Source organism: Arvicola amphibius, chromosome 10, assembly GCF_903992535.2.
Source record: "Arvicola amphibius chromosome 10, mArvAmp1.2, whole genome shotgun sequence".
In the NCBI taxonomy this organism is placed as follows: domain Eukaryota; kingdom Metazoa; phylum Chordata; class Mammalia; order Rodentia; family Cricetidae; genus Arvicola; species Arvicola amphibius.
The window spans coordinates 114,360,290-114,386,163 of record NC_052056.1 but is presented as its reverse complement, the minus strand read 5'-3'; the positions used below and the strand labels follow the sequence as shown (position 1 = coordinate 114,386,163).

The following is a 25,874-nucleotide window of genomic DNA, read 5'->3' as shown; positions in this document are numbered from 1 at the left end:
ATAGCACTTGACGTTCTAGCTAGAGCAACAAGACAAGAAAAAGATCAGGGGCATACAAATTGGAAAGTAAGAATTCAAACTTTTGCTATTTGCAGATGATATGATAGCATACATAAGTGACCCCAAAAGTTCTAACATTGAACTCCTACAGCTTATAAACACCTTCAATAATGTGGCAGAATAGAAGTTAAACTAAAAAAAAATCTGTAGCCTTTCTATACACAAATGATTAACAGGATGAAAAGAAATCACAGAAACACACCCTTTAAAATAGCCACAAATAACACAAAATATCTTGAAGTAACTCTATCTAAAGAAGTGAAATAGCAATATGACAAAAACTATAAATCTGAAGAAAGAAATTGAAGAAGATATCAGAAAATGGAAAGAGCTTCCATACTCTTGAATAGGTAGAATAGGTAGGACCAACATAGTAAAAATGGCAATCTCACCAAAAACAATCTACAGGTTCAATGCAATCCCTATCAAAATCCCATCACAATTCTTCACAGACCTCAAAAGAATAATACTCCATTTCATACAAAAAATGAAAAACTCAGAATAGTCAAAACAATCCTGTAAAATAAAGGAAATTTTGGAGACATCACCATCCCTGACTTCAAGCTATATACTATATAGTATAGACCTATAGTTATAAAAACAGCTTGGTGTTGCCATAAAAACCGACATGAGGGTCAATGGAATTGAATTGAAGACCCTGACATTAATCAACACACCTATGAATAACTGAATTTTGGCAAAGAAGCCAAAATTGTACAATGGAAAAAAGAAAGCATCTTCAACAAAGGTTGGTGGCATAACTGGATATTGATATGTAGAATAATGCAAATAGATCCATATTTATCTTCATGAATGAAACTCAAGTCCAAGTCGATCAAAGACATCAACATAAATCCATATACACTGAACCTGATAGAAGAAATAGCCTTGAACACATTGGCACAGGAGAACACCTCTTAAATATAACACCAGTAACACAGACTCTGAGAGCAAAAATTAATAATGGAACCCTTGAAACTGAGATGCTTCTGTAAGGCAAGGCACACAATCAATAATACAAACAGTAGCCTGCAGAATAGAAAAAGATCTTCACTAACCACATATCTCCAAAATATATAAAGAACTAAAGAAACTAGAAACCAAAATACCGAATAGTTCAATTTAAAAATGGGGTACAGATCTAAACAGAGAATTCTCAATAGAAGAAACTCAAAGGCTGAAAGACATTTAAGGAATTGCTCAATATCCTCTATCATCAGAAAAATGCAAATCAAAATGACTCTGAGACAGCATCTTATCACCTGTCAGAATGGCTAAGGCAGCTTATGCTAGAGAGGATGTGGATAAGGAGAACACTCCTCTACTGTTGGTAGGAGAGCAAATTGTGCAGCCACTTTGGAAATCAGTATGACAGTTTCTCAGAAAATTTGGAATAAATCTACATCAAGACTCAGCAATACCACTCTTGGGCAAATACCCAAAGGATGCACACTCATACCACAAGGACATTTGCCCAACTGTGTCATAGCAGCATTGCTTGTGATAACCAGAATGTGGAAATGACCTAGATGCCCCTCAGCCAAAGAATTATGATACATTTATACAATGGAGTATTACTCGATGGTAAAAATACAGTAACATCTTGAAATTTGCAGGCAAATGGATGGAACGAGAAAAAAAAACATACTGAATGAGGTACCCATACCCAGAATTACAAACATGGCACATTCTCACTCCTCAGTGGATATTAGATATAAAGAAAAGTATACCCAGTCTATAATCCACAACCCCTGATAAGCTAGGTAACAAGGATGACCCTAAGAGAGAAATGCATGGTTGAGTTGTGGGGAAGGGACAGAGAAAGAAGCAAGGAAAGATATCCTGAAAGAGGGAACCATTATAGGATTAGGGAGAAATTTGTTACTAGGGAAACTCACAGGAACCTACAAGGATGACCACAGCTAAGACTCCTAGCAATAGTGGAGAGGATGCCTGAACTGGCCTAACCCTGTAATCAGATTGATTACCACCCTAATTGTCAACATAGAACCTTCATCCAATAACTGATGGAACAGTTGCAGAAATCCACAGCTAAGTACTGGGCCAAACTCCTGAATCCAGTCAAAGAGAGGGAGGAGAGATTATATGAGTAAAAGGGTCAAGATCATGATGGGGAAATCCATAGAGATAGCTGACCTGAGCTAGTAGGAGCTCACTGACTCTGGACTGACTGCTGGGGAACCTGCATAGGACCAAACTAGGTCCTCTGAATGTGGGTGACAATTCCAGGGCCCGGGCATTCGGTGGGGCCACTGGCAGTGGGACCAGGATTTATTCCTCAGTGCATGGATTTTTGGAGCCCATTCCCTATGGAGGAATTCCTTGCTCAGCCTTCCTACAGTGGAGAGGGCCTGGGTCCTGCTTGATATGCCAGACTTCATTGACTCCCCATGAGAGACTTTACCTTTTCTGAGGAGTGGGTGGTGGTTCTGGGGAAGATGGAAGGACTGGGGAAGGAGAGGGAGTGGGAACTCTGGTTGATATGTATAATTGAAAAAAATTTTAAATAAAAATTTTTTAAAAAGAGTTGTAATGTAAATATCAGATACACAGGATATCTAATATGTGACCCCCAAAAAGGTCATGACCCACTGCTCAACAGAATGTAAAGAAGTTATATTCATATTGTTTGGTTTTACAAATGATAAAATAGGCTTCCTTTGTCATTGTGAATGTAGTATTCAAGAAAACAAGAAATGAATGCTTCATTTTTATTAAATATGTTCTTTACAATTTTTAAATTAAAATACAGTCATATCACTTTCCTGCCTCAAGTCCTCCGACGTCTGCTCCCACCAACACCGTGTATGTACCCCTCACTCCCTCTCAAATTGGTAGCCTTCTCTCCTTGACTATTGTTTCACACATACACACACACAGTCATACACACACATATGCACATACACACACATAGTCATGCACACACATGTGCACACACATGCACACGCACAAACGCATGCATGCATGCACAAAAAATGGAAAGCTTGCATAACCAAACATTGTCTTCCCCAAAGATCTCCAGCCTTCCTGTTCAGGGTTAATGTGTTTGCCAGCTTGTGTCTACATGTTTCTTGTATGCACTGCCCTGTGTATTTCAGCATGTCTGTGGGTTGCTGTGTTTACTGGCCTTCGTGTTTCTGCATGAAAAGTTATAAAACTGTCCCTTCAGATTTTTGGAATTTTCAGAATAGTCTTCACAGCTACTGAATATTATGTTTTAATGAACACGAGGATGATAAGATACTGTGAACTCCAGGGAAATCATAAGAAGCCACACAGGAGCAGGACTGTGGAGTAAATATCAGGTACAGGGAAGTAGTCAACACTATGAAAATTGAGACGTGAGTCAGAAGAGGGGGAAAGTGAAGCTGGGACAGAGTGAACTTGTGAGGGATCCATGCCTACACAGTAGAGAATCTGAAGATTTGTGCTTAGAGGCCTTGTCACACACAGTTTCACCTCATTACCCCCAAGAATCCCTGCAAGAAAAATCCATCTTTCCCCATAATCCTGTCTCCATCACATACTGAACTCTCCTGGGCCATTAGCGTAGGATGGGTGACAAAGTGCATTGTGCACACATATGAAGATGTCATGATGAAGTCATTATTTTTTGGGGGGGAGGTATCTGCTTACATTTTATTATACAAAACTTAAATGAGTAAACAGTAGGAAACATGTGCGTGTATTGTTGTTATTGTTTAAAAAAAAGCTAGACATAATCCCAATGCTGGGGAGGCAGAGATGGGGAAGTCCCTGCGGCTTACAGGCCAGCCATCCTGCTTTACCTAGCCAGGTTGAGGCCAACGAGAGAGACCCTGCGCTAAAAAAAACAGAAAACAAACAGAAAGGACGGCGACTGAGGAATGATCTGAGGTTGATCTCTGCTCTGCATGTCCATATACATGCATATTTACACACATATGTATAGCCATCATACAGACAGGCACACCATATGCATTCATGCACAAACACACACACACACGAGTGATATTGTTATCTAGTAAAACATGTACAGCCTACCTTCAAGGCTGTGGTTAAACCATATGTTAATGTAGTACAATACAATACAACCAATAAATAGAATAAATTAAAAGGCAAGTTACAATACAGCACTTATAATGTTAAGAATAGCAGCGGTCGGCCTGAAAGGAAGCTGATGTATAATTCCCTTCAGGTATGAGATTTAGAATATAAGAGTCATGGCCATGATCAGACCTTGAGATGGAGGGAGAGCATTGGCGATACAATGCATGATATGGAGAGCCAAATGTGGTGGAGCCTTTAAAGATGGCACCTTCACAACCCAGAGAGTGAGAACTGAGCTGGGCAGTGGTGGTGTGCACCTTTAATCCCAGCACTCGGGAGGCAGAGGCAGGCGGAGCTCTGTGAGTTTGAGACTAGCCTGGTCTATAGAACAAGTTCCAGGACAGCCAGGGCTACTTAGAGAAACCCTGTCTCAGAAAAACCAAAATGAGCAAAGAGTGAGAACCAAAGAGATAGGAAGAGTGTGTGCCCCTCTTGGAGTCTGTGTATATTTATTTCCTGTAGGTTTTCTGTGTCCTTGAGACTAGGGCAGACAGGACACATGCTTGCCCTGAGGAGGGAAAGTGAAGTGGAATCTTCCGTCCCAAGTACATCTGAGAGTCCTCCAGTTCCCTTCAACCTGGGGCACAGGATGAAGGGAAGAACATGGCTCTTCTGATCCAGTCAGACCAGAGACTTCACAGAGTGCCCAGCACTGTACCTCCATTCTGGCCCCTGGTCTTCTGTCTTGCTTTCCTGCACTCAGCAGTCAGTAACAAAGTATCAGCTGATATAAGGGATGTAATAAACAAGAAAACAGCATTAGGCTGGATGTGGTGGTGCATGCCTACAATCCTAACAGCCTGGGAGCCTGAGGCAGGATGGTGCCTGTGAGTTTGGGTCTAGCCTGTTGGATTTCAGGTTATTCTGACTGTGGCCCAGCCTCCATACAGAAAGAAAGAAAATAATGCTGGTGCCTGTATTAGTTAGTACCCCTGGTGCCGTAATAAAAACCCCGTCAAAAGCAACTTGGAGAGGAAGCCTTTATTCTGATTCATAGATCAAGAGTTTAGAACATCATGGCAAGTCAGTTACAGTGGCACTAGAGGCAGATAGTCACATTGCTTCCGTCCCGTCTTCCTCCTTTGTTATGCAGTCCGGGACACGGCTCAAGGGTAGGTTGCCACACAGGTTACAGGAAGGGTATTTCCCAAGTCAATCAGCCTCATAAAGATGCACTTTCTCAATCACGCCAGGAAGCTTGGCCCTGGAGCGAGCACACAGCTTGTGAGTTGAGGCCCTTCAGAGTGCGCTAGAAGCACACCAAATGCTCACAGAGATACTCCAACACTGGCGAGCAAAGGCGAAGACGGCACACACAGTAACGACACGCACTGGCGTTCAGAAGAGGAAGTGCATGGCTGACGGGAAATCCTGCATGAATCAGTACTCTCAGATGTACCTGAAATCATCATTTTTATGTAATTAATATACATTAATAAAGAGTGAGGTTAAGATGAGATCAGTGACTAAATTTCAGTGGCTCTGCTAATCAATATGTGAGAAATGTCAGGGGCCCAGTGCTTAGAATGTCAAAAGAATCTTTGCTGCTCCTTCAAATAACTCTGAGCTAGAATTAAGGAGCAGAAAGGGAATATTTGGATCTCACATGGGACTTTATGTTGTGCAGCTTCTATAGCATGTCACTATACACAGAGTTTGAATATCACTACCTTATCCAAGAATTGATTTAGTCACTGCAGGTGAAAGTGAGGAAATAATTCCTCAAAATTTAGACTATAAAGTCCGTGTAAGAATCTTCCGAATTTAAAGTGATACTTACATTGAACCATTGTTAGAGATGCCCTCAAGCCATGTAGATTTATTCATCCTTGATCTTTTCAAGAATGCACAGAAAGTAATGGTGTGATTCAGGGACCTCTGTGGTGATCTACTGTTCTCTGTTATAATGTGGGATGTACCAGCAGGTTATCTATTATAGGCTGAAACTATGTGCAATGTGCCGAGCAGATATCAGATGGCCTGACCTAGACCACCGCCAGCCAGCCTAGATCCAGGCAAGCCCTCAAATCCAAATGATTGCAACTAAGATTAACAGAGCAAGTCCAGACTCAGACCTGACTACAGTCAAGACAAAGACAAGGAAGGTTCAAAAGACTCCCCTTAAGCATATCTACATAAGAAATAGAAGCACATTATTTTCAACCATTTATTTGGAGATGGCTGACGACTACAATTAACAAATGCAAACAACAATGAAAATGTTCAGAACAACCCATTGCACCTCACATTTGACATTTGCTCTGATATTTAAAAGTAGTATTAACAATTATCAGATTGTTCACATTTATTTCACATAACTCTTTTTGGTTTTTTTTTTTTTTTTTTTTTTTTTTTTTTTTTTTTTTTTTTTTTTTTTGCTTGGTTGGTTCTTTTTGAGACAGGTTTTCACTGTAGATCAGGCAGAGCTCAAACTTAGAGATCGACTTGCCTCTGCCTCCTGAGTGTTGGGATTAAAGCGTGGGCAACCAAAGCTGACATTAGGGTAATTATTTTTAATTGTCCATTGTTTGATTTCTCTTCTAGCTCTTCTGCAGTGAAAGGACAGATTGTTTATGAAGTGATGCCTTCCATCCAGCCTCTTTCTTAGAAGTGAGTATACTTAAGAGTACAATTCTTACACAAGACATCTTCCCTGTGTGTATTGAAGAGATTTCAGAACATAAGAGACAAAATGAAAACAATACTTACATATGTTTTCACTCACAGAACATTAATGTTCATGAGCAGATATTTAAAAGGTCATCTTGCTATAGGGTAATGGAAGAAAATTGCAGGAAGGTCTGGAATAGTTTTAAAGATTTGCATGTTTTTATTTTGTGTGTAGAAGTGTATTCCTGCTTGTATGTATATACACCATATAGCACATTGCCCATGTAAGCCATACCAGGGTATCACAACCCTCTGAAACTTGAGTTACAGACGGTTGCCTGGAAATTGAACCAGACCCTCTGGAAGAATGGCCAGTGATTTTAATCTCTGAAGCATCTCTTCAGTCCAGCATTTTAAATTTTTCAGAAGAAAAGCAAATGAGGCCATTTCACACGTATCTGATATTTAAGGCCATTTAATAAATGCTTTAGGTTTGGACACTGCAACTTGGCATTGAAACAGACATACATCATAAACTGTATATTTCATAAAAAGTTGCAAATGGAAACTGCATGTTTGTTTCCCAGCTGCCCAGACCTGAATAATCACACAGAAATTATATTGATTACAACACTGTTTGGCCAACAGCTCAAGCATATTTCTAGATACCTCTTACATTTTAAATTAACCCATTTCTATTATTTTGTGTTTTACCACAAGGCTTGTGGTTTGTTACCTCTTGCTTCTTAGGCAGCTACATGGTGTTTCCCAGCTGTGCCTACTCTCTCTCTCTCTCTCTCTCTCTCTCTCTCTCTCTCTCTCTCTCTCTCTCTCTCTCTCTCTCTCTCTCTCTCACTCTCCCTTCCAGTCTGGCTATAGCCATCATTCAAAGCAGCTTTATTCATTAACCAATAAAAATAACACATATACAGAAGGATATCCCACATCAAAAAGTATATTACTGTGATTTTAATGTATGATTAAATATTTACATACAGATGGTCTTATCTGACTCGGAAACCCCCTTAAGACAATTAATGTTGCAAATTTATATTCCTGTACAAAAGGTTTTAGGAACAGTGAAGCTACCTTAAAAAAAAGAGTTAAGAATGCTAACAAATGGATGACCACTAACCAAGACAGCTGGAAAGTACATAAGCATGTCGTTAAAATAGGGGTCATGACAGGCAAATGGTACCAGTACAGACCGATGTATATTTTATGTGAATATTTAGCTACTATTGTATAACAAGGAACAGAATGGGCTATATGAACACAAAATTGAACATAGAGACAGGGTCCTAATCAGTATTAGGCACTTACACAAATATAAAAGTATTAACATTGAAGCTACACTGTAAGAAGAGTTAAGGCAGCAATATAGAGAGGTGAACAGAAAAGTGGCAAAAACCAGTCACAGAATCTCTTCTATACTCAAATCATATCAAAGACCTCATCAAGTTCAGTTTATTCCGTAGTACCAGCACAAGTCACGGCTATGTAAAATAGATGAGAATCTACAGGTTGCCTGTGACGTGATACATGATACAACAGAAAAGAAAAAGCTTGCTAGCAATTCTACAGAAGATCAGTAAAGCCATCAAAAGAAATCAAAACCCTAGGGAAAAAGTGGAAAGAGGAAATTCTCTGGAGTTATTTGATTGGAGTTGTGATACTTGTATTTGCTGCCCAGACGTTAATGCACTTCGTGAAGAATGTCTTTTTCATGGCTTCCTTCTGAAGAGTCTTCTGAGAGCTCCCATCAGGTCCTTATTCCTCAGACTGTAGATGAAAGGGTTCAGCATGGGGGTGACCACACTGTACATCACAGATGCTCGTGCAGTTGACTGTGAGTTTTGGGTAACAGAAGAACTAAGGTACACACCCAAGAGTGTAGAATAGAACAATGAAACAACTGAGAGATGAGATGCACAGGTGACAAATGCTTTGTACTTCCCCTGTGCTGATGAGATTGCACGAATGGAGGAAACTATCTTAGAATAAGAGTAAAGGATACCAGCCAGAGGACCACCACCCACCAGTACAGCTCCAAAGAACATCACCATGTCATTAGGAAAAGTGTCATTACAGGCAAGTAGAACCAGTTGATAAAGCTCACAAAGAAAGTGGGGAATTTTCAAGTCAGTACAGAAGGACAGCCGCAATGCCATTGAACTCTGTAGCAAGGAATTCAAGGTTGTTGCGATCCAGGACCCAAGAACCAGCAACCCACAGAGGTGGCGGTTCATGATGACTGTGTAGTGCAGAGGGTGACAGATGGCCACGTATCGGTCATAGGCCATCACGGCGAGAAGAAAGTTGTCCAAAATTCCAAACAGTATGAAAAAGTACACCTGAGCAATACAGCCTTCGTATGTAATCTCCTTGTTCTGTGTCTGAATATTCACTAGCATCTTTGGGATGCTAACAGAGGTAAAACAAATGTCAGCAAAAGACAGGTTAGAGAGGAAAAAGTACATGGGCGTGTGTAGACTGGAATCTGTAACTGTGGCAATGATAATGAGCAGGTTCCCAAGCAGGGTGGCCAGGTACATGAACAAAAACAGTCCGAAAAGGAATGGTTGCCATAGCGGATCCTCTGAAATTCCCAGGAGAATAAATTTCAAAGTTTGCGTGTCATTTTTCAGCTCCATATAGCTAGTATAACAAAAAAGGGAAAAGTAACCTGATGGAATTACATTACTATCTATAACACTATGTAATATTGAACAGAAAAACTATAGTTTATATTATAGTATCCATACAGTAGCTTCTGTTTTGTGTCTGAGTGTGGAGTTTTTTGGGGGCAGTCTCTGGTATAATTCACTTGCAACTGCTCTCTTGCACTAAGCCTGTACCCAAGAAGACTTGTAATACAAATGTTTCCAATGAATGTTATAGTTGGGAAATACACTCTAATATGGGTCATGCTCCACATATACCCATGAGATTATATTTTACCATGATCACTTTCTACCCAGTGATTAATTAAATATAATGCATTATCTTCATAAGCAAAGACAGATACAGATTTTATTTTTAAAAATGTCTCCAGAGGTAATAGTGTCTAATTATCTCAAGTGGTTCCTGAGAGACGGAAAGGAAGAAAAGCTTTCTTGATTCTGACTGCACTTCAAACCCAGTCACCTTTCTCGAGGCATCACAAGAACAGTAAACCATCATAGCGCAGCACCCAGAAGAAAACCTGTTTCATCACTTTGGTGCTCACGTCCTCTGAGCTTCCATTTGGTCACAAAATGCAAAGGGAAGAGAACAGCACATGTAAAAGAAAATTTTCCTGCTACATACAAGGTTAATTTAAATTTTAACTTCACATAATAATTGAATCTATTGAATTATACAGTATATTTATAGTGCTATATGCATCTATACATGACATAATAACCAACTCTAGATAATCTATATGTGTACCACCACAAATTCCTATGGTTCAAGCATTCAAAATATTCTCCTCTACATACTGTGAAGTTTCTGGCACATTAGCTACAGTCATTGGGGTGCACAAAGTAGGGCACGTTCTCCTTCATGTCTTGATGTGACCTCCTGTCTTACTACTCACGTTTCCATCTCCCTCAGCTCTTATTTGTTGGCCTCTGAAAATTTTGATCTGCTCAATTTTTGTGATAAAAAATGTCCTAGGATTCACAGGGAAACATCAGTGTGTCTAGTTCTGTGGCATGTACCAGATATAGAAAGACAAATACCAATTTACATAATTTAGCAAGTGAACAATAGTAGGTTAGACCTCCATTATCCCATAGAATATATTTTCTGTCTTACTCTGGAATTTCAAAATTTATCTCTTTGAATAAATAGCATAGGTGCACAGTAATTGTGGCTGCTATCTTCAAATTCTATCAACAAATGCTGTATTATATTTACTATATTATATTAAGTTTGTACCCACCAGCACTGCTCTACCTTTTACACTAAACCAAGTGCTGGATGTGCCTGATCCCTGAGGACATTGCATCCTATGCACATTTATTACAGTGAGCTTTATATTGAAGTTGTAATTAAAGATCCAAATGAGAAGTATTCTGTTTTACTCTCATTTCAATATTCACAGTTGACCAAACACATTTGCATTATTTGGCATAAGGGTTTTAAAAGAAGATATTATATAACAAAAATAGTGGCAGAAAAATAAGGTCAGCTTTAACTAATTCATGCTAAAACATTTGGATTAAACAAATTAAATGGAACATCAACAAATGTTTCCAAAGAAATTCATAGCTTAATTGGAAGTGACCTAATAATAAATAAATACTATAATGTTTCTTTAACATTGTGGTACATAATACATAGTCAGTAGCTGCTTTAATTAATTGGAACTTGAGTCTCAGTACATTTAGAAATATAACGCATGCTAATGTGTTATTTAAACTCAGCTATATAGTCTATCTTTTCAATTTTTAAAAATTATAAAATTATCACTCTGTTTCTTCTTTTTTCTTCCTTCTAATCCTTCCCATGTCTTCTCCTCCTCACTCCCTCCCAGAATCATAGCCTTTTTCTTTGTTATTATTACATATATATATATATACATACATATATATATATATAGAGAGAGAGAGAGAGAGAGAGAGATGTAATAGATATCCATATATAGATAAATGTAAAAATACAACCTGCTAAGGCTGTTTAGTGTTGCCTGTAGTCATGTGATTTCAATAGGGAATGCTTGTTATAGAAACTTAAATATTTAAATAAAACTTAAAATGTGGCCATCAGTCTAGAGAAAGATGATACCAGTCCTCTAGCTAACATACTACAAAAGGTCAAAATAAAAACTGTATGAAAACAAAGCATACATTTTGAAAGAACGTTTTTTAAAAAAAAAACACATACATATAGATTTGAGGAACGAAATTATCTACAATGCTGCAAAACCTCAGTAGTAAGAAGAGAGGGCCATTTAATGAAACAGAAAAAGGCAAAAGTAAAAAACCACGTGGGAAGACTCATGGCATACGTTTGGTATAAGCTAATCAACCTGGTGTTTCATCTCAGAAATAAGGAGCATCCCTCACTCCACTGTGCTCCTCCCCAGCTCGCAGGACGCTTCTCTATCCAGCAAATTGACTATAAAGACTCCTAGGTAGAGGTTCCGCATGGAGAAAACTCCTTTTTCTTCAGATGACTGCATCAGCGGATCAATCAGGCAAGTATTAAGTGGCTGCTGACAACCGCAGCCTCCTGGATACGTCACTCTCCGTGTCCTTCCTTGCTTTTGATCTCTGCCTCGTTTCTGTCACAGCTGCTGAGACCCCAGACTCACCTGGACAGGGCTCCTGGGCGAAAAGACACCGATTAGATTAGAAGTCTGATCTCCTCCCTGGTGGCTGAAGAGAAGGACTGGAGTTAGTTTCACTATTTTACCATGGCAGGGAGGGGTCCCGGATCAATTTCCAAATCAGGTGAATATGCTGAAGAAAACAGAAATGTTCTGTCCTCAGAAAGGTTGAAATGTGGAGGCAAAGGTTGGGGAGATATTTAAAACTCTCTATACCTGCACATTATATACACCATTCCCTCTTGCCGTCTCTAATCCTGATTACATCATTTTCCTAGGGGACTTGGCTCTTCACAGAAATGAGTTTTTCTTGTGGAGTCTCTGTTCCCAAGACACCTGATTAAATGTCATGTGAATCAGACTTGATTTATTCATCTCTGTTTGTCTACCTTCCAAAATATAACCTACTAAGACCATGACATCACTTTGGACAATTGTTTGCTTCATGTTTCTTTTATCTCTCTTCTGGTGAATAGATCCTGTAATGAATAGGTCTCATGAGTCCTTCAAAGCCTTGACTTTGTTTGGGCAACTGTTAATATCTCCATTAATTTTATTATTTTTTTAATTTATTTTTTATTATTAAAAATTTCTGCCTCCTCCCTGCCTCCCATTTACTTCCCCCTTCTCCCTTCACTCCCCCTCCCTCTCCTGCCCGAAGAGCAATAAGGGTTCCTGCCCTGTGGGAAGTCCAATTTCCTCCCCACTCCATCCAGGTCTAGGAAGGTGAGCATCCAAACAGGCTAGTTCCCCCCCCCCCAAAGCCAGTATGTTTAGTAGGATCAAAATCCAGTGCCATTATCCATGGCTTCTCAGCAGCCCTCATTGTCCGCCATGTTCAGGGAGCCTGGTTTTATCCCGTGCTTTTTCAGTCCCAGTCCAGCTGGCCTTGGTGAGCTCCGATTAGATCAGCCCCACCATCTCAATGGGAGGGTGCACCGCTCGCGGTCCTGACTTCCTTGCTCATGTTCTGCCTCCTTCTGCTCCTCATTTGGACCTTGGGAGCTCAGTCCGGTGCTCCAATGTGTGGCTCTGTCTCTATCTCCATCCATCGCCAGATGAAGGTTCTATGGTGATATGCAAGATATTCATCAGTATGGCTATAGGATAGGGCCCATTTCAGAATCCCTTTCCTCAGCTGCCCAAAGAACTACCTAGGGACACCTCCTTGGACACCTGGGAACCCCTCTAGAGTCATGTCTCTTGACAACCCTAAAATAGCTCCCATAATTAAGATATAAAATGACCTGCTCCCATATCCATCCTCCCTCTATCCCAACCGTCCCATTACCCAAGATCTCCCCATCCTCCCCTTCTCACTTTTCTCCCCCCATCTCCCCTTGCCCCCATACCACCCCGCCCCCAAGTTCCCAATTTTTGCCCGGCCATCTTGACCACTTCCAATATCCAGGAGGATAACTATATGTTTTTCTTTGGGTTCACCTTCTTATTATCTTCTCTAGGATCACGAATTATATGCTCGATGTCCTTTATTTATGGCTAAAAACCAATTATGAGTGAGTGCATCCCATATTCATCTTTATTGGTATGGGTTACCTCATTCAGAATAGTGTTTTCTATTTCCATCCATTTGCATGCAAAATTCAAGATGTCATTGTTTTTTACCACTGAGTAATACTCTAATGTGTATATATTCCACAGTTTCTTCATCCATTCTTCCACTGAAGGGCATCTAGGTTGTTTCCATGTTCTGACTATTACAAATAGTGCTGCTATGAACATAGTTGAACAAATGTTTTTGTAGTATGATTGGGCATCTCTTCGGTATATTCCCAAGAGTGGTATTGCTGGATCCTGGAGTAGTTTGATCCTGAATTTTCTGAGAAACTGCCACAGTGTTTGCACAAGTTTCCATTCCCACCATCAATGGATGAGTGTTCCCCTTACTCCACATCCTCTCCAGCAAAGGCTATCATTGGTGTTTTTTATTTTAGCCAGTCTGACAGGTGTAAGATGGTATCTCAAAGTTGTTTTGATTTGCATTTCCCTGATAGCTAAGGAGGTTGAGCATGACCTTAAGTGTCTTTGGCCATTTGAACTTCTTCTGTTGAAAATTCTCTGTTCTGTTCAGTTCAGAGCCCCAATTTTTAAATGGGTTAATTAGCATTTTGAAGTCTATTTTCTTGATTTCTTTATATATTTTGGAGATCAGACCTTTGTCTGTTGCAGGGTTGGTGAAGATCAATCAGTAGGTTGCCCTTTTTGTCCTAGTGACAGTGTCCTTTGCTTTACAGAAACTTCTCAGTTTTAGGAGGTCCCATTTATTCAATGGTGCCCTTATTGTCTGTGCTACTGGAGTTAAACGTAGGAAATGGTCTCCTGTGCCCATGTGTTGTAGACTACTTCCCCCTTTCTCTTCTACCAGGTTCAGTATGGTCAGATTTATATTGAGGTCTTTAATCCATTTGGAGTTGAGTTTTGTGCATGGTGATAGATATGGATCTATTTTCATTCTTCTACAGATTGACATCCAGTTCTGCCAGCACCATTTGTTGAAGTTGCTTTCTTTCTTCCATTGTATACTTTTGGCTCCTTTGTCAAAAATCAGGTGTTCATAGGTTTGTGGGTTAATATCCAGGTCTTCAATTTGATTCCATTTGACTTCTCTGTTTTTATGCTAATACCGAGCTGTTTTCAATACTGTAGCTCTGTAATAGAGTTTGAAGTCAGGGATGGTAATGCCTCCAGAAGTTCCTTTATTTATAATATTGTTTTGGCTATCCTGGGATTTTTGTTTTTCCATATAAAGTTGATTATTGTTCTCTCGAGGTCTGTGAAGAATTTGGTTGGGATTTTAATAGGGATGGCATTGAATTTATAGATTGCCTTTGGTAGAATTGCCATTTTTACTATGTTGATCCCACCCATCCAAGAGCATGGGAGGTCTTTCCATTTTCTGGTGTCCTCTTCAATTTCTTTCTTCAATGCCTTTAAGTTCTTGTCAAATAGATCTTTCACTTCCTTGATTAGAGTTACCCCAAGATACTGTATGCTATTTGTGGCTATCATAAAAGGTGAAGTTTCTCTGAATTCCCTCTCTGCTTCTTTATCCTTTGTGTATAGGAGGGCTACTGATTTTTTTGAATTAACCTTGTATCCTGCCACTTCACTGAAGTTCTTTATCAGCTGTAGGAGTTCCTTGGTAGAGTTTTGTGGTCACTGATGTACACTATCATATCATCTACAAATAATGAAAGTTTGACTTCTTCCTTTCTGATTCGAATCCCCTTGATCTCCTTATGTTATCTTATTGCTATTTCTAGAACTTCAAGAACTATGTTGAAGAGATAAGGAGAGAGTGGTCAGCTTTGTCTTGATCCTGAATTTAGTGGAATGGCTTTGAGTTTCCCTCCATTTAACTTAATATTAGCTGTTGGCTTGCTATATATTGCTTTTATTATATTTAGGTATGATCCTTGTATCCCTAACCTCTCCAAAACCTTTATCATAAAGGGGTGTTGAATTTTGTCAAATGCTTTTTCCACATCTAATAAAATGATCATATAGTATTTTTCTTTCAGTTTATATATGTGATGGATTACATTGATAGATTTTTGTATGTTGAACCAGCCCTGCATCTCTGGGATGAAGCCTACTTGATCATAATGGATGTTTTTTTAATGTGTTCTTGGATTCTGTTTGCCAGAATTTTATTGAGAATTTTTGCATCAATGTTCATGAGTGAGATTGGTCTCTAATTTTCTTTCTTGGTTGGGTCTTTGTGTGGTTTTGGAATCAGGGTGACCTTAGCTTCGTAAAAAAGAGTTTCGCAATGACTCTTCTGTTTCTATTATGTGAAACACATTAAGGAGAATAGGTATCAGCTCTTCTTGGAGTTCTTATAAAATTCTGCATTAAAACCATCAGATCCTGGGCGATTTTTTATGACAGCTTCTATTTCCTCATGACTTATAGGTCTATTTAACTTGTTCACCTGGTCTTGATTTAATTTTGGTAAATGGTGCTTATCTAAAAACAAGTCCATTTCTTGTACATTTTCCAACTTTGTGGCATATAAGCTTTTGTAGTAAGACCTAATGATTCTCTGAATTTTCCCAGTGTCTGTTGTTATGCCCCCCTTTTCATTTCTGATCTTGTGAATTTGCATGTTCTCTCTCTGCCTTTTGATTAGTTTGGGTAAAGGTTTGTTAATCTTGTTGACTTTCTCAAAGAACCAGCTCTTTGTTTCATTGATTCTTTGGATTATTTTCTGTGTTTCTATTTTGTTGATTTCAGCCCTCAGTTTGATTTTTTCCAGTGTTCTACTCCTTCTGGGTGAGTATGCTTCTTTTTTTTTTTAAAGCTTTCAGCTGTGCTGTTAAGTCTCCAATGTGAGCTTTCTCCGTTTTTTTAATGTGGGCACTTAGAGCTATGAACTTTCCTCTTAGCCTTGCTTTCATAGTGTCCCATAGGTTTGGGTATGTTGTGTCTTTGTTTTTGTTGAATTCAAGGAAGCCTTTAATTTCTTTCTTTATTTCTTCCTTGACCCAGGGGTGGTTCAGTAGTTGACTGTTCAGCTTTCATGAGTTTATAAGCTTTCTGGGGGTAGAATTATTGTTAAATTCTAACTTTATTCCATGGTGATCCGATAAGACACAGGTGGTTACTAATATTTTTTTGTATCTGTGTAAGTTTGCTTTGTTACTGAGTATGTGGTCAATATTTGAGAAGGTTCCATGAGATGCTGAGAAGAAGGTATATTCTTTCCTATTTGGGTGGAATGTTCTATAGATGTCTGTTAAGTCCATTTGATTCATTACCTCCATTAATTCTCTTATTTCTGTTAAGTTTCTGTCTGATTGACCTGTCCATTGGTGAGAGAGAAGTGTTGAAGTCTCCTACTATTAATGTGTGTTGTTTGATGTCTGTCTTGAGTTCTAGTAATGTTTCTTTTACATAAGTGGGTGCTTTTATATTAGGGGCATAGATGTTCAGGATTGTTCCTGTTATGAGTACAATGTGTCCATCTCCATCTCTTCTGATTGATTTTAGTTTGAAGTCAATTTTGTTATGAATTAGTATAGCCACACCTGCTTGTTTCTTAGGTCAATTTGATTGAAAAACCTTTCCCCAACCCTTTACTCTGAGTAGGTGTCTGTCTTTGAGTTTGAGGTGTGTTTCTTGTAAACAGCAGAATGTTGGATCCTGTTTTCGTATCCAATCTCTTAGCCTGTGCCTTTTTATAGGTGAATTGAGTCCATTGATATTAAGTGATATTAATTAACTCTGGTTCCGACCGTTTCAAACCAGTTCAGACCAGTTCCAACCGCCTAAGACAGGATCAGACAGGTTAAGATTGGTTCCAACCAGTTGCAACCACATCAAACCGGTTCAAACCGGTTCTGACCGGTTCCAACCAGATCAAACCATTTCAGACTGGTTCAGACCAGTTCAAACAAGTTCAGATCGGTTCGGACAGCTTAAAACTGGTTCAGACTTGTTCCAACTGGCTAAGAACGGTACTGGTGTGAGCCGGTTTGATCCAGTCTTAGCCGATTGGAACAGGGTTTTACAGGTTTGATCATTTGGGAACTGGTCTGAACCGGTTTGAACTGGCTTAAACTGGTCTGAGCCAGTCTGAACTGGTTTGATCTATTTGGAACCAGTTTTAACCGGTTTGATCCAGTCAGAACCGGTTTGAACCAGTCGGAACTGGTCTGAACCGGTTTGAAGTGGTCTGAACTGGTTTGATACGGTGTGAACTGGTTTGAACCGGTGAGAACCACTTTGAACTGGTCTGACCATTCTGAACGGGTTTGAACTGGTCTGAACCGGTCAGAACCACTTTGAACTTGTCTGAACAGGTTTGATTCGGTCTGCACCAGTCGGAAATGGTTTGGACCGGTTTGATCAGGTTGGAACCGGTTTGAACTGGTCGGAACCGGTCTAAACCAGTCAGAACCAGTTTAAACTGGTCGGAACTGGTCTTAACAGGTTTGAGCTGGTTGGTACCTGTCTGAACCATTTGGAACTGGTCTGAACCTGTCAGAACCGGTTTGTACCAGTCTGATCTGGTTTGAACCAGTTTGATCTGGTTAGAGCCGGTCTGACCAGTGTGAACTGATCGGAACCACTCTGAACAGGTTTTATAGGATTTTAATCATCTGAACCGGTTTGATCCAATTTAATTCATCTAAATCGGTCAGAACTGGTTTGAGCCGGTAGGAACCAGTCTGATCCGGTTTGGACCGGTCTGAACCGGTTTGAAATGCTCTGAACCAGTCTAAACCGGTTTGATTCGATCAGAACCAGTCTGAACCGGTCCAAACCGGTTTTAACCAATCTGAACCGGTCGGAACTGCTTTGAACTGGTCTGAATCAGTCTGAACAGGTTTGAATCGGTTTGATTTGTTTGGGGCTGGTTTGAACTGGTCTGAACCGCTCAGAACCAGTTGAAACCAGTCTGAACCAATTTCAACCTGTCGGAACCAGTCTGAATCAGTTTGTACCTGTTCGAACCCGTTTAAAATGGTTTGAACCGGTCTGTACTGGTCGGAAATATTCTGAACCTGTTTGATCCAGTCTGATCCAGTTTGAACCATTCTGAACCAGTTTGAACTGGTTTGAACTGGTCTGAACCAGTCTGAACCAGTTTGATACAGAAGAACCACTCTGAACCGGTTTGATCCAGTTGGAACCATTTTGAACCAATTTGATCTTGTCAGAACCGGTCTGAACCGGTATGAACTGGTCTGAACCAGTCTGAACCGGTTTGATCCGCTTGGAACCAGTTTTAAACACTTTGATCTGGTCGGGACTGTTCTCAAGCGGTTTGATCCTGTCTGAACCCGTCTGACCCAGTTTGAACCAGTCAGAATCGTTCTGAACCAGTTTGAATCGGTCTGAACCAATCGGAAATGTTTTGAACTGGTTTGAACTGGTCTGAACCGGTTTGATCTGGTTGGAACCAGTTTGAACTGGTTTGAACCGTTCAAAACAGGTCTGAACTGGTCTGAACCAGTCTGAACTGGTCTGAACCAGTCTGAACAGGTTTGATCCAGTTGAAACTGGTCAGAACGGGTTTTAAGTGATGTGAACCCGTCGGAACCAGTTTGGACTTATCTGCCGGTTTGATCCGGTTTGAGTCATGGAAAAAGAGGTCATGGAGAAAGAGGTATTGGAAAAAGAAGTAGTGGAAATGGAGTTAGTGGAAAAAGGGTTAGTGGAAAAGGAGGTAGTGGAAAAAATGGGTTGAAGGGGTTTAATCCTGTCGGAACCGGTCTGAACTGGTTTAAATCGGTCTGAACCGGTCAGAACCGGTCGGAACAGGTCTAAGCCGGTTTCAACCATTCTGAACCAGTTTGATCCGTTTGGAACCAGCTTGAACCTGTCTAAACAGGTTTGAACCCATTTGAACTGGTCTGAAACAGTCGGAACAGGTTTGATCGAGTAGGAACCAGTTAGATCAGGTAGAACGGGTTTTAACAGGTCTCAACCGGTTTGAATTGGTCGGAACTGGTCTGAACCAGTTTGAACCAGTCGGAACTGGTTTTAAATGGTCAGAACCGGTCAGAACCAGTTGGAACCGGTCTGAAAGTGTTTGAACCGGTCTGAAACAGTTTGAACTGGTTTGAAATGATCTGAACCAGTTTAATCCATTTTGAACCAGTCAGAACTGGTTTTAAACAGTCAGAACCGGTCAAAATTGGTTAGAACCAATCGGAACCGGTCTGAAAGTGTTTGAACCATTCTGACCCAGTTTGAACCGGTTTGAAATGATCTGAACCAGTCTGAACCGGTTTAATCCAGTTTGAACCGGTTTGAAACAGTCGGAACGGGGTTTGGACCAGTTTGATCCGATTGGGACCAGTTGCAACCAGTCCAAACAGATTTTAAACGGTTTGAACCAGTGTGAACCAGTCAGAGCCAATTTGAACCAGTCAGAACCTGTCTGAACCGGTCGGAACCCTCCTGAACTGCTCTGAACCGTTCTGAACTGGTTTTATCTGGTTGGAACCGGTCTGAACCTGTTTCAACTGATATAAATGGGTCGGAAGCAATATGAACAGGTTTGATCCGGTTTGATCCATTCATAACTGGTTTGAACCGGTTTGAACTGGTCTGAACCGGTTTGATGCGGTTGGAACCAGTTTGAACTGGTTTGAACCGGACCGAACCGGTCAGAACCTGTCAGAAATGGTTTGGACCGGTCGGAACCATTTTGTACCAGTCTGATCTGGTTTGAACAGGTTTGAATCTTTCGGAACTGGGGTGAACTTTTCTCAACCAGTCTGAACAAATTTGAACCAGTCAGAACTGGTTTGAACCGGTTTGATCTGGTTGGAGCCAGTCTGAACCGGTTTGATCTGGTGTTAGCCCATAGTAATAGGTTTGAACTGGTTTTTATCAGGTCTTAGCCGGTCAGAACTGGGTTGAACCGGTTTGATCCAGATGGAACAAGTCTGAAACGTTTTCAACCAGTCTGAACTGGTTGGAACCGTTCTCAACTAGTTTGAACGGGTTGGAATAGGTCTGAACCAGTTTGATCCTGTTGGAACCAGTTGAAAACAATTTGAACTGGTCTGTACCGGTCAGAAACAGTCTGAACCGAACTGAACCGGTCTGATCCAGTTTTAACCATTCTGAACCGGTTTGAACTGGTTTGAAAAAAGGGTAGAGGAAAAAGAGTTAGATGGAAAAGAGGTCGTGGATAAAGAGGGAGAGGAAAAGGAGGTAGTGGAAAAAGAGGTAGTGGAAAATGTAGGGTTTGATCCAGTTGGACCGGTTTGAACTGGTATGAACCAATTTGAACCGGTCAGAGCCGGTTTTAACAGTTTTGAACAAGTCTGAACCGGTTGGAACCGGTCTGAATTCGTTTGATAAAGTTGGAACCAGTTTAAGCCAGTCAGAATTGGTCTAAACCAGTTTGATCCGGTCTTAGCCAGTCGGAACCGGGTTGGACCGGTTGGAACCGGTTTGAACTAGTCAGAACTGATCTCAACTAGTTTAAACATGTCTGAACCAGTTTGATCCGGTTGGAACCAGTTTGAACCAATTTGATCTTGTTGGAACCGGTCTGAACCAGTTTAATCGGTTGTGAACCGGTTTGAACCGGTTTGAACTGGTCTGAACCAGTTGGAACCAGTTTTATCCGGTTGGTATCAATTATAACCGGTTTGATCCAATCAGAACCGGTCTGAAGCAGTTTGAACCTGTCTGAACCGGTTTGACCCGGTTTGAGCCGGTTTTGAACTGGTCTGAACCGGATTGATCTGGTTGGAACCAATTTGAACTGGTTTGAACCATTCGGATTCGGTCTGAACTGGTCTGAACCAGTCTGTACAAGTTTGATCCGATTGGAACGGGTCTGAACCGGTTTGAACTGGTCTGAACTGATCAGAACCGGTTTGAACTTGTCTGAACCGGTTTGTACTGGTTTGAAGTGGTCTGAACGGGTTTGATCTGGTTGGAACCATTTTTTTTTTTTTGTTTTTCGAGACAGGGTTTCTCTGCAGCTTTAGAGCCTGTCCTGGAACTAGCTCTTATAGACCAGGCTGGTCTCGAACTCACAGAGATCCGCCTGCCTCTGCCTCCCGAGTGCTGGGATTAAAGGCGTGCGCTGCCTCCACCACCCGGCAGGTTGAAACCATTTTAAACTGGTTTTGAACCGGTCGGAACAGGTCTGGACTGGTCTGAACCAGTCTGAACAGGTTTGATCCAGTTGGAACCATTCTGAACCAGTTTGAACTGGTCTGAACCGGTCAGAACCGGTTTGAAATGGTTGGAACCGGTCAGAACTGCTCTTAACCAGTCTGAGCCTGTTTGATCCGGTTGGAACCGGTTTTAACCGGTCAGAACAGGTCTAAACCGGTTTGAACCTTTTGGAACCGGTGTGAACTTGTTTGAACCAGTCTGAACGGGTTTGATCGAGTTCGAACCAGTTTGAACCAGTCAGAACCGGTTTTAACCGGTCGGAACCAGTCAGAACCTGTTTCAACCAGTCTGAAACGGTCGGAACCGGACTGAACCTGTTGGAACGGTTCTGAACCGGTTTGATCAAGGTGGAACCAGATTGAACCAGTCGGAACCCGGCTAAACTGGTTTGAACCAGTCTGTACTGGTTTGTATCGGTCTGAAACAGTCGGAACCAGTTTGATCCGTTTGGAGCCGGTGTATTCAGGTCTGAACTGGTAAAAACCGGTTGAAACCGGTCTGAACCAATTTCAAACAGTCAGAACAGGTCTGAACTGGTTTGATACTGTTCAAACCGATTTAAACCGGTTTGAACCGATTTAAACCGGTTTGAACCGATTTAAACCGGTTTGAACCGATTTAAACTGGTTTGAACCGATCTGTACTGGTCGGAACCAGTCTGAATGGGTTTGAAATGGTCTGATCCAGTTTGAACCATTCTGAACCAGTTTGAACTGGTTTGAAATGGTCTGAACCAGTCTGAACCTGTTTAATCTGGTTTGAACCATTCTGATCTGGTTTGTATCGTTTTGAACTGGTTTGAACCAGTCTAAACCGGTTTAAACCTGTCTGAACCAGTAGGAACTGCTCTGAACCGGTTGGAAACAGTCAGAACTGGTTGGAACTGGGTTGAACCAGTTTGATCATGTTGGAACAAGTTTAAAACGATTTGAACTGGTCTGCACCAGTTGGAACCAGTCTGAACTGGTTTGAACTAGTCTGATTCAATTTGAACCGTTCTGAACCAATTTGAATTGGTTTGAAAAAAGGATAGAGGAAAAACAGTTAGAGGGAAAAGAGGTAGAGGAAAAAGAGGTCGTGGAAAAAGACGTAGTAGAAAAAGAGGTAGTGGAAAAGAGGTCATGAAAAAAGAGGTAGAAAAAAAGAGGTCGTGGAAAAATAGTTCATGTAAAAAGAAGTCGTGGAAAAAGTAGTGGGAAAAGAGGAAAAGGAAAAAAAGGTAGAGGAAAAAAAAGGTAGAGCCAAAAGAAGTAGACCAAATAGAGGTAGCCAAAAAAGAGGTAGTGGAAAAAAGAGGTAGGAAAAAAAGAGGTAAATGAAAAAGAGGTGGGGGAAAAAGAGGTGAAGGAAAAAGAAGTAAGGGGAAAAGAGGTAGAGGAAAAAGAGATTCCAGGATAAGCTGAAGACCAGCTCCATCATCCAGCCTCATGGACTGAGCAACTACTGGGTGTGTGCAAGCACACGCACACACATGCGCGCGCAGGCGCAAATACACACACACACACACACACACACACACACACACTCATTCGTTCTATTACAGAACCATTACTAATACAGGCAGTATCTATGTTTCATGGTGAGATGCATTCCTTTAATAACATTTTTGAAAGGGATCCAACTTACTAGTTTATGTTTTGATAGGAAACTGAGACTATTTATATTCAGAGTTACTGTTGAGAGGTGTGTATTGATTCCTGTCAATTATTAATGCTGTATGTGCATTTATTTTCGTCTTCTCTTGCTTAACTACTTTTGTGGCAGTTTATTTTTCCTGTGTATAGATTATACACGGCATATTTAGATCATATTTATCCCCACATTATCTCCTTATGGCCTTCTCTCTTTCCTGCAACCCCCCCTCCAACTAGACCCCTTACTACTTTCATGCCGTGTGACCCACTGAGTATGGTTCTGGTTTGCAGGAGTGTGTGCATCTAACCAGAAGAGAAAATGCCTTTCCCTCACCCAGCAAAGGCTACCTGCACAGAAGTCCTCAGGACTATCACCACTGTGAATTCAAGGCTAATTTTAGCTTCACTGTAACCATTCCATATATATATATATATATAAATATATATATTTTTTAATATTTTTAATATATATAAAATAAAAATAATGTTAACATATTAACAGGCTATTTTCATGTAGAAAATGAAAATCATTTCATTCCATAAATATGTGAATATTAACTTGTATTTAAATGTCATATAGGGTGTCTGATTCAAAATAAACTATAATGGATTTTTATTGTGCTTAAAATGACGTCTTTTTTGAGTCACTGGGAATTCTATGCAAAACTGATTCTGACTTTGATGCCCATTAGAAAATTTTCTGTCACTTCACGCCTTTGTCCAATAGTTGATTACCAAGTCCTGTTCCTTCTTTGTATATTCCAAGTGTGGGCCCATGCGTTGCTTTTTATTCTGCCTTTTGTAGTTCAATAGCCATTGTTTCTGGTAATTTCACTGGAGTGAGTTATTTTTCTGAGATAGGATGTTGGCTCTGTGATACAACTGCCCCTGAGGACTCATGATCCTCTTGCATCAACCTAAGTCGGAGGCTCTCAGGCAGTGGGCCGCAACCACTGGAGGATGGTCAACCAGCCCTCTCACAGTGGTCATAGAGCAGATATTTACATTACAATTCATAGCAGTAGCAAAATCACAGCTATGCAGTAGCAATAAAGTAGTCTATGGTTGGGGGTCACCACAGCATAGAGAGCTGTGGTCAGAGTTAGGAAGGCTGAGAATCACTGAGCTAAGTGCTGGGATTGCAGGCCTTAGCTAGCAGCCATGGCCATCTTCCCACACTTTGGGTTTTTAAGGATAGGGTTCCATGTCAATCAGGCTGGTCTTGAACTCTATGTAATCGGAGACGACCTTGAACTCCTGACCATTCTGTTTCTGCCTCCTGAGTATGGCAGGTGTCCATCCCCATGCCCATTTTTGCTATACATCCCTTTGTGTTTGTTTGTTTTAAGACTGGGTCTCGCTGTAAAGCTGTGGCTTAGAAATTGTGGCTACCCCTACCTCAGTTTCCCACATGAAAGAATTACAGGTCTATGCCACCATGCCTAGATGGTTTTGCAATAAATTCTTACCTAGCAATTTTTCTCTGGGCTAATCTTCCCCTGAACATTCAGCCAGCTGCCTAATGTCACACAGATGAGGTTTAGACTCAACACAACCACAGCCAATCATGAAGAGGTTGTGTGTGTTTCCTCAGGACCTTGACAGTTAGTTGTGACAAAGCAGCTGCCAAGCTTAGAATCTTAGTACCTTACCCTTTGAGAATACATTTGCTAATCCCTTCTCCATTTGACCCTCTGTACTGCAGCTGACCCCTCTGATTTCCAGGTTCTCAAACCACAGTGCCTACCCTTACAGAGAGCAGATCATCTCCTGTACCATGGCAGTCACAGGAGGACTGTGGGGCTGGTGACAGAGATAATGCTTTCTCCCGAGTATGGGCAAAATGGGGTCATGGGAGGGTGTCTACGGTGTCTTCTGTTCACAGTAGCCATGATTTCTGCACTTGATTCAGCCTTGTGGGGTGCTTTCTTCCCTTCTCGGGAAGGTGAGTAGTGACTACTAGCCCCTTCCCAACTACGGTCATGGCGAGACCAGGCCAAGGTGCGGGAAGCACTGTGCGTGCTAGGCAACATCACAACCATGGCAGAGGCATGGGCCTCCTGGAGCACGTGTTTGATCAATTCTGCTCCCATGCGGCATTCTAACGGCAGTAAAAAAAAAGCTTAGCGGTGGAGTCTAGTCGGGCATGGTGGTGTATGGCATGTATGGACATGGACTTCGGTCCCAGAACTCAGGGGGCAGAGGCCAGAGGACACCGAGTGCGAGGCCAGCATGGGTTATATAGGGAGTACTTGTATCAACTTAAAAGAAAAAAAATGGAGGATCTAAAGCAGATCTGTGGGGAAGTGTCCACAAAATCCCTACAACTGGGTTAAATATGAAAGGGGAGGATTGGGGGTAAAGTCATGTTACTGATCTATATGGTGACTGCCCATCCATTCCTGGCTTGGGCTCACCATTATCATACTGGCACCTCTGCTACCAGCACCATGATGAGTTGGTCTTGT

General features: G+C 41.0%; 1 protein-coding gene across 1 annotated transcript; it reads right to left on the bottom strand.

The window, feature by feature from the left end:
• Positions 1-8,504: 8,504 nt before the first annotated feature.
• LOC119824411 (olfactory receptor 19-like) lies at positions 8,505-9,434 on the bottom strand. Its single transcript, XM_038344529.1, has one exon. It carries the CDS (start codon positions 9,432-9,434, stop codon positions 8,505-8,507), a length of 930 nt encoding a protein of 309 aa, XP_038200457.1.
• Positions 9,435-25,874: the final 16,440 nt, after the last annotated feature.

Excerpts from the sequence above, each read along its gene's own strand:
- LOC119824411 (XM_038344529.1), bottom strand. The coding sequence starts at position 9,434 with ATGGAGCTGAAAAATGACACGCAAACTTTGAAATTTATTCTCCTGGGA.